Source organism: Mustelus asterias, unplaced genomic scaffold (assembly GCF_964213995.1).
Source record: "Mustelus asterias unplaced genomic scaffold, sMusAst1.hap1.1 HAP1_SCAFFOLD_1939, whole genome shotgun sequence".
NCBI classification, from domain to species: domain Eukaryota; kingdom Metazoa; phylum Chordata; class Chondrichthyes; order Carcharhiniformes; family Triakidae; genus Mustelus; species Mustelus asterias.
Window position 1 is genome coordinate 41,984 of NW_027591884.1, and position 9,865 is coordinate 51,848.

At 59.0% G+C, this 9,865-nt stretch overlaps 1 protein-coding gene across 1 annotated transcript in view; it reads right to left on the bottom strand.

The window, feature by feature from the left end:
- LOC144489030 (pre-rRNA 2'-O-ribose RNA methyltransferase FTSJ3-like) overlaps window positions 1–7,803 on the bottom strand; it is a gene marked incomplete at its 3' end in the record, with an annotated part of 49,632 nt that extends 41,829 nt beyond the window's left edge. Inside the window, 3 exon segments of the mRNA XM_078206983.1 lie at window positions 434–480; window positions 1,691–1,796; window positions 7,666–7,803. Of these exon segments, the coding sequence (XP_078063109.1) occupies window positions 434–480; window positions 1,691–1,796; window positions 7,666–7,732 (220 nt within the window).
- Window positions 7,804–9,865: the final 2,062 nt, after the last annotated feature.

Below are 9,865 nucleotides of genomic sequence, written 5' to 3' on the forward strand. Positions count from 1 at the left end.
TCCTGGGAGTGTTTGATGGGGACAGTGTAGAGGGAGCTTTACTCTGTATCTAACCCCGTGCTGTACCTGTCCTGGGAGTGTTTGATGGGGACAGTGTAGAGGGAGCTTTACTCTGTATCTAACCCCGTGCTGTACCTGTCCTGGGAGTGTTTGATGTGGGACAGTGTAGAGGGAGCTTTACTCTGTATCTAACCCCGTGCTGTACCTGTCCTGGGAGTGTTTGATGGGGGACAGTGTAGAGGGAGCTTTACTCTGTATCTAACCCCGTGCTGTACCTGTCCTGGGAGTGTTTGATGGGGACAGTGTAGAGGGAGCTTTACTCTGTATCTAACGCCGTGCTGTACCTGTCCTGGGAGTGTTTGACACAGGAAAAGTTGCTAAATGGAGCAAAACACAGTTAAAAATCGGGTTAATAAATTTACAATGTACTCACCAATCACAAGGCTGGAAACGGGCATGAAGTTCGCTGCAACCTGTAACCTGAAACAGACCAATCAGAGACTGTGGAAAATGCACTGAGGGAATGCCGCACTGTCAGAGGGTCAGTGCTGAGGGAGTGCCGCACTGTCAGAGGGTCAGTACTGAGGGAGTGCTGCACTGTCAGAGGGTCAGTGCTGAGGGAGTGCCGCACTGTCAGAGGGTCAGTGCTGAGGGAGTGCCGCACTGTCAGAGGGTCAGTGCTGAGGGAGTGCCGCACTGTCAGAGGGTCAGTGCTGAGGGAGTGCCGCACTGTCAGAGGGTCAGTACTGAGGGAGTGCCGCACTGTCAGAGGGTCAGTGCTGAGGGAGTGCCGCACTGTCAGAGGGTCAGTGCTGAGGGAGTGCCGCACTGTCAGAGGATCAGTGCTGAGGGAGTGCCGCACTGTCAGAGGGTCAGTGCTGAGGGAGTGCCGCACTGTCAGAGGGTCAGTGCTGAGAGAGTGCCGCACTGTCAGAGGGTCAGTGCTGAGGGAGTGCCGCACTGTCAGAGGGTCAGTGCTGAGGGAGTGCCGCACTGTCAGAGGGTCAGTGCTGAGGGAGTGCCGCACTGTCAGAGGGTCAGTGCTGAGGGAGTGCCGCACTGTCAGAGGGTCAGTGCTGAGGGAGTGCCGCACTGTCAGAGGGTCAGTGCTGAGAGAGTGCCGCACTGTCAGAGGGTCAGTGCTGAGGGAGTGCCGCACTGTCAGAGGGTCAGTGCTGAGGGAGTGCCGCACTGTCAGAGGGTCAGTGCTGAGGGAGTGTTGGACTGTCAGAGGGTAAAAGTTCGGGGTGACAGGACGCGAGATGGGTAGTCGGTGGGTGTGAAATCACGTCCTGTCATTACTGCCAAGGACCCTGGCACCCCTCCGACTCACTCGCTTGGGGAGGCGATGGCCTCGTGGGATTATCGCCAGACTATTAATCCAGAAACTCAGCTGATGTTCTGGGGACCCGGGTTCGAATCCCGCCACGGCAGATGGTGGAATTTGAATTCAATAAAAAATATCTGGAATTAAGAATCTACTGATGACCCATTGTCGGAAAAACCCATCTGGTTCCCTTTAGGGAAGGAAATCTGCCGTCCTTACCCGGTCTGGCCTACATGTGACTCCAGAGCCACAGCAATGTGGGTGACTCTCAACTGCCCTCCAAGGGGCAACTAGGGATGGGCAATAAATACTGTCCCAGCCAGCGACGCCCATGTCCCAGGAATGAATGAAAGAAGAACTCACCATCCTCCGGGCGCTGCACATAGATCCAGGAGTGCTCGCGCCTTCTGTAGGAACTGGAATTTGCGATTTAGCTGAATTAACTTGAAGGCAGACCGTGAGCGGTACCCTGAGGGGGGGAAACAGAGACAAGAGGCGGGGGCCGTTATCACTGTCCCTCAGCAAGCACACGCGCCCCCCCGCCCTTCCCCGACACAGCTGGAAACCATTCCCCAAGAGCTTTCACGATACGGACTTGACGTTCGAATTGGGAGGCCATTCAGCCCCTCGGGGCCTGCTCCTCCAGGCGATGGCCGATCGGTTTGTGTTTCGAATTCCACCCCGCGGCACCGAGTTCCACGTTCACCCCTCAGGGAATAAAACTCTCCTCACCTCTGTCCCAAAAGGGGGAATCCTCATTATAAAACGGCGACCCCCCCTCCCTTGGTTCCGGACTCGCCCACAAGGGGAAACATCCCTTCCACGTCTGTCTGGTCAAGATCGTTCAGGATCTTATTATCCTTCACGCAGATCAACCCCCCACCCCACGCCTCACTCTTCTAAACTCCAGTGGACACCAACCCAGTCTGTCTAACCCTCCCTCAGGAGACAATTCGCCCATTCCTGGTATCCACCTCATAAACCTCCTCTGAACCTACTCTAACACATTCACACCTTCAGGATTCGAGTATAGGGATAGGGATCTTTTGCTGCAATTATGCAGGGTGTTGGTGAGACCACACCTGGAGTATTGTGTGCAGTTTTGGTCTCCTTATCTGAGGAAGCATGTCTCTCTATCTCTCCTTCAATGACGAGGCAGAGTACAGGAATGAGATAGAGAATCTGGTGAACTGGTGCGGCAACAATAATCTCTCCCTCAATGTCCACAAAACAAAGGAGATTGTCATCGACTTCAGGAAGCGTAAAGGAGAACATGCTCCTGTCTACATCAACGGGGACAAAGTAGAAAGGGTCGAGAGCTTCAAGTTTTTAGGTGCCCAGATCACCAACAACCTGTCCTGGTCCCCCCCATGCCGACACTATAGTTACGAAAGCCCCACTAACGCCTCTACTTTCTCAGGAGACTAAGGAAATTTGGCATGTCAGCTACGACTCTCACCAACTTTTACAGATGCTCCATAGAAAGCATTCTTTCTGGTTGTATCACAGCTTGGTCTGGGCTCCTGCTCTGCCCAAGACCGCAAGGAACTACAAAGGGTCGTGAATGTTGCCCAATCCATCACGCAAACCAGCCTCCCATCCATTGACTCTGTCTACACTTCCCGCTGCCTCGGGAAAAGCAGCCAGCATAATCAAGGACCCCACACACCCCGGACATTCTCTCTTCCACCTTCTTCCGTCGGGAAAAAGATACAAAAGTCCAAAGCCACATACAAACCGACTCAAGAACAGCTTCTTCCCTGCTGCTGTCAGACTTTTGAATGGACCTACCTTATATTAAGCTGATCTTTCTCTGCACCCTAGCTATGACTGTCATTTCTGCATTCACGCCTTTCCTTATCTATGAACGGTATGCTTTGTCTCTGTAGTGTGCAAGAAACAATACTGTATACCAATACATGTGACAATAATAAATCAAATCAAAATCAAAATCAACTTATCAGGCACAGTTTTAACTGTGCCATGAGGCTGCCATCTTAAGCAGTTCAATAAAGACTCTCATGGAGGTAGGAAACATAGAAACATAGAAAACAGGGTGAGGAGGAGGCCATTCGGCCCTCCCAGCCTGCTCCACCAGTCAATATGACCATGGCTGATCATGCACTTTCAGTATCCGCACTCCCCCTTTCTCTCCCTTCATCCCTTTAACCACAAAGGCCACGTCCACCTCCCTCTTCAACATATCGAACCAACTGGCCCCAACAGCTTTCTGTCTACACTTCCCGCTGCCTCGGGGAAAAGCAGCCAGCATAATCAAGGACCCCACACACCCCGGACATTCTCTCTTCCACCTTCTTCCATCGGTAAAAGATAAAAAAATCCAAAGCCACATACAAACCGACTCAAGAACAGCTTCTTCCCTGCTGCCGTCAGACTTTTGAATGGACCTACCTCGCATTAAGTTGATCTTTCTCTACACCCTAGCTATGACTGTAACACTACATTCTGCACCCTCTCCTTTCCTTCTCTATGAACGGTATGCTTTGTCTGTATAGCGCACAAGAAACAATACGTTTCACTGTATCCCAATACATGTGACAATAATAAATCAAATCAAGATATAAAGTTTTATGTTCTTGTATTAAATGATAATATGCCACGCTATGTTTCAATAAGATCACCTCTCCTTCTCCCAAACTCGAATGGGTACAGGTGTCCAACCCTGCCCATCCGGAGATGCCAACCTGGTGAAACTACAACACTTACGTGCCAAACAGCACAAGATACAAGTGATGCCAATGGATCAGATCCAAACTCTGTGGTCACCGATGATTGCACAATGTTCAGCACCATTCGCCACTCCTCAGATACTGAAACAGTCCATGTTCAAACGCAGCAAGAACTGGACCAGACCCAGGCTCGGGTTGACAAGTGACAGTAACATTCACACCACACGTGCCCGGCACTGACCATCTCCAGCGAGAGAGAATGTCACCTTCTCCCCCTGGACATTCAATATCATTCCCATCGCTGAATCCCCCCTCCCACTCTCAACATCCTGGGGGTTACCACTGACCAGAAACTGAACTGGACCCAGCCGTATAAACACAGTGGCTCCCAGAGCAGGTCAGAGGCTGGGAATCCTGCGGAGAGTAACTCACCTCCTGACTCCCCCCAAAGCCTGTCCACCATCTACAAGGACACAGTCAGGAGTGGGATGGAATATTCTCCACTCGCCTGGATGGGTGCGGCTCCCAACAACACTCGAGAAGCTCAACACCATCCAGGACAAAGCAGCCCCGCTCGATCGACACGCTAACCACAAACACTCACTCCCTCCACCCCCGACGCACAGTGACAGCCGTGTGTACCGTCTACAAGATGCACCGCAGCGACTCACCAAGGCTCCTTAGGCAGCACCTTCCAAACCCACCACCTCTACCATCTAGAAGGACAAGGGCAGCAGATACCTGGGAACACCCCCACCTGGAGGCTCCCCTCCGAGTCACTCACCATCCCGACTGGGAAATATATCGGCTGTTCCTTCACTGTCGCTGGGGTCAAATCCTGGAACTCCCTCACTAACAGCACTGTGGGTGTACCTACACCACACAGGGACTGATTGATGTCCAATAACAATCCTGGAACTCCCTCCCTAACAGCACTGTGGGTGGACCTACACCACACGGGACTGACTGATGTCCAATAACAATCCTGGAACTCCCTCCCTAACAGCACTGTGGGTGTACCTACACCACACGGGACTGATTGATGTCCAATAACAATCCTGGAACTCCCTCCCTAACAGCACTGTGGGTGTACCTACACCACACGGGACTGACTGATGTCCAATAACAATCCTGGAACTCCCTCCCTAACAGCACTGTGGGTGGACCTACACCACATGGGACTGACTGATGTCCAATAACAATCCTGGAACTCCCTCCCCAACAGCACTGTGGGTGTACCTACACCACACGGGACTGACTGATGTCCAATAACAATCCTGGAACTCCCTCCCTAACAGCACTGTGGGTGGACCTACACCACATGGGACTGACTGATGTCCAATAACAATCCTGGAACTCCCTCCCCAACAGCACTGCGGGTGTACCTACACCACACGGGACTGACTGATGTCCAATAACAATCCTGGAACTCCCTCCCTAACAGCACTGTGGGTGTACCTACACCACATGGGACTGACTGATGTCCAATAACAATCCTGGAGCTCCCTCCCTAACAGCACTGTGGGTGTACCTACACCACACGGGGACTGACTGATGTCCAATAACAATCCTGGAACTCCCTCTCTAACAGCACTGTGGGTGTACCTACACCACACGGGGACTGACTGATGTCCAATAACAATCCTGGAACTCCCTCCCTAACAGCACTGTGGGTGTACCTACACCACCCTCCCAACGAGGCCTCGTCCACATCCGTGATGAGTAACCGAATAATGATGTTGGTGAATTCTGGAGCAAACTCCGTCCGGTTGCTCGGATATCAAAAGCAGACGCTGCCCCGGACGGGACAGTTAAACCTGGACATTAACTCAAAACCACTCAACAAACCGTCTAAACACTGGCGTCGCTGTGTCACCACCCCCACAATTACCCCCCACTGCCCTCTACCCTCTCCCTCACCCCCCACTGCCCCCTCCCTCACACCCCCCCAGTGCCCCCTCGCCCTTACCCCCTCCCTCACCCCCTCCCTCACCCACCTTCCCCCTCCCTCACCCACCTTCCCCCTCCCTCACCCACCTTCCCCCTCCCTCACCCACCTTCCCCCTCCCTCACCCCCACTGCGCCCTGACCCTTGCCCCCTCCCTCACCCCATTCCCCCTCCCTCACCCCTACTGCCCCCTCCCTCACCCCCCTGCCCCCTCCCTCACCCCCCACTGCCCCCTGACCCTTACCCCCCTCCCTCAGCCCCACTTCCCCCTCCCTCACCCCCCTGCCCCCTCCCTCACCCCCCTGCCCCCTCCCTCACCACCCTGCCCCCTCCCTCACCCCCCTGCCCCCTCCCTCACCCCCCTTCCCCCTCCCTCACCCCCCTTCCCCCTCCCTCACCCCCCTTCCCCCTCCCTCACCCCCCCTTCCGCCTCCCTCACCCCCCCTTCCGCCTCCCTCACCCCCCTTCCCCCTCCCTCACCCCCCTTCCCCCTCCCTCACCCCCTCCCTCACCCCCCTTCCCCCTCCCTCACCCCCCTTCCCCCTCCCTCACCCCCCCTTCCCCCTCCCTCACCCCCCCTTACCCCCTCCCTCACCCCCCCTGCCCCCTCCCTCACCCCCCCTGCCCCCTCCCTCACCCCCCCTGCCCCCTCCCTCACCCCCCCTGCCCCCTCCCTCACCCCCCCTGCCCCCTCCCTCACCCCCCCTGCCCCCTCCCTCACCCCCCTTCCCTCACCCCCCACTATCCCCTCCCTCACCCCCCCGCCCCCTCCCTCACCCCCCTGCCCCCTCCCTCACCCCCCTTCCCCCTCCCTCACCCCCCCTCCCCCTCCCTCACCCCCCCTCCCCCTCCCTCACCCCCCCTCCCCCTCCCTCACCCCCCCTCCCCCACTCCCCCTCCCTCACCCCCCTGCCCCCTCCCTCACCCCCACTGCCCCCTCTCTCACCCCCCTGCCCCCTCCCTCACCCCCCTTCCCTCACCCCCCACTATCCCCTCCCTCACCCCCCCGCCCCCTCCCTCACCCCCCTGCCCCCTCCCTCACCCCCCCTGCCCCCTCCCTCACCCCCACTGCCCCCTCCCTCACCCCCCTTCCCTCACCCCCCACTATCCCCTCCCTCACCCCCCCGCCCCCTCCCTCACCCCCCCGCCCCCTCCCTCACCCCCCCGCCCCCTCCCTCACCCCCCCACCCCCTCCCTCACCCCCCTTCCCCCTCCCTCACCCCCCGCCCCCTCCCTCACCCCCCCTCCCCCCCCGCCCCCTCCCTCACCCCCCTTCCCCCTCCCTCACCCCCCCTCCCCCTCCCTCACCCCCCCTCCCTCACCCCCCCGCCCCCTCCCTCACCCCCCCGCCCCCTCCCTCACCCCCCACTATCCCCTCCCTCACCCCCCCTCCCCCCCGCCCCCTCCCTCAGCCCCCCCGCCCCCTCCCCCACCCCCCTGCCCCCTCCCCCACCCCCCCGCCCCCTCCCTCACCCCCCCCGCCCCCTCCCCCACCCCCCCGCCCCCTCCCTCACCCCCCCCGCCCCCTCCCCCACCCCCCCGCCCCCTCCCTCACCCCCCTCCCCCACCCCCCTGCCCCCTCCCCCACCCCCCTGCCCCCTCCCTCACCCCCACTGCCCCCTCCCCCACCCCTCACCCTCCTGACCCTTACCCTCTCCCTCATCCCCCACTGCCCTCTGACCCCTGACCCCCGGGTTTACCTGTCTCCTTGGCCAGGTGGTAGAATTTGTCCTTGCGGGCCTTGCCCACCTTCAGCTTCTTCCCCATCTCCCTCACTCAGTGCTGGGGGAGCCACATGGAGGAGGAGACCAAACCTGCGCCCTACGTCACCACGGCCTGCGCTCTACGTCACCGCGTCTTGCGTAGAGCATCACGACCCCGCCCCCTTTCCGCATTTCCACGCCCACCTTGTGTTTACGTCACCGGCATTTGGGACGGACCAGGTCGAACATGTCACGGCTCGGTCTTCTCCCGGCCGACCTTGCGCTCAACGTCATCGAGCGTGCTGGAGGCCCCGCCCGTTGTGCGCTCTACGTCATCAGCGGCCAGAGGACGACGCCCGCCCCGCGCAGAACGTCACCCGCACACGTGCGGCTGGGGCCACGCCCATCTGGTTTGTGACTTCAACCCGGACGAGTGGTCACGCCCACCGTGCGCTGTACGTCACCCCGCACCCTCTGGGCCCCGGCCAGGTGGCGCAGGCGCAGTTAGTCCCGGCCTTCCCCTCCCCCGGTAACGGTCAGCGCTCGTGGCCATGGCGCCCAGAGCGGCACGCGTGCGCAGTAGCCCTGTTTGGGTGGGCAAAGCAATGAGCAAGATGGCGGCTGGACAATCTTTCCCTTCCCTTCATTCCTCTTCAATTTGATGTGGCCTCCCTTCCTGCCTGCCCTTCCCATGCCCACTCCTCCTGCTGCGCCCGCCGACCCCGGGGGCACTGTTGGCACTTTTCGGGGGTTGACTGTTTTCTCCATGGCGGCCATCTTGTCCAATCCCCAGAATGGGCGGCCGCCGCCAGGCCGCTGGAAACCCTGCCCTCGCTGCCCACAACTCACCGCCACACACTCCCTCACCCGTCCCCCCAACCCTCACCCATCCGTCCCCCCAACCCTCACCCATCCGTCGATAAAAACCCTCATCCACCAATCAACTCAACCCTCACCCATCCGTCCACCCAACCCTCACCCATCCGTCATCCCAACCCTCACCCATCCGTCATCCCAACCCTCACCCATCCGTCCCCCCAACCCTCACCCATCCATCGATAAAAACCCTCATCCACCAATCAACTCAACCCTCACCCATCCGTCCACCCAACCCTCACCCATCCGTCCACCCAACCCTCACCCATCCGTCCACCCAACCCTCACCCATCCGTCATCCCAACCCTCACCCATCCGTCATCCCAACCCTCACCCATCCGTCATCCCAACCCTCACCCATCCGTCATCCCAACCCTCACCCATCCGTCATCCCAACCCTCACCCATCCGTCGATAAAAACCTTCATCCACCATTCAACCCAACCCTCACCCATCCGTCCACCCAACCCTCATCCATCCATCATCCCAACCCTCACCCATCCTTCGACCCAACCCTCACCCATCCGTCATCCCAACCCTCACCCATCCTTCGACCCAATCCTCACCCATCCGTCATCCCAACCCTCAACCATCCTTCGACCCAACCCTCAACCATCCTTCGACCCAACCCTCACCCATCCTGAGGCAGTCGACCCAACCCTCACCCATCCGTCCACCCAACCCTCACCCATCCTTCGACCCAATCCTCACCCATCCGTCATCCCAACCCTCAACCATCCTTCGACCCAACCCTCAACCATCCTTCGACCCAACCCTCAACCATCCTTCGACCCAACCCTCACCCATCCATCCACCCAACCCTCACCCATCCGTCCACCCAACCCTCACCCATCCTGAGGCAGTCGACCCAACCCTCACCCATCCGTCCACCCAACCCTCACCCACCCGTCCACCCAACCCTCACCCACCCGTCCACCCAACCCTCACCCACCCGTCCACCCAACCCTCACCCACCCGTCCACCCAACCCTCACCCACCCGTCCACCCAACCCTCACCCACCCGTCCACCCAACCCTCACCCACCCGTCCACCCAACCCTCACCCATCCGTCATCCCAACCCTCACCCATCCGTCCACCCAACCCTCACCCACCCGTCCACCCAACCCTCACCCACCCGTCCACCCAACCCTCACCCATCCGTCCACCCAACCCTCACCCATCCGTCCACCCAACCCTCACCCATCCATCATCCCAACCCTCACCCACCCGTCCACCCAACCCTCACCCATCCGTCCACCCAACACACCATCAAACGACAGGCATTCGATGGGACAATTGGGGCAGTCGTGATGGTGAATGA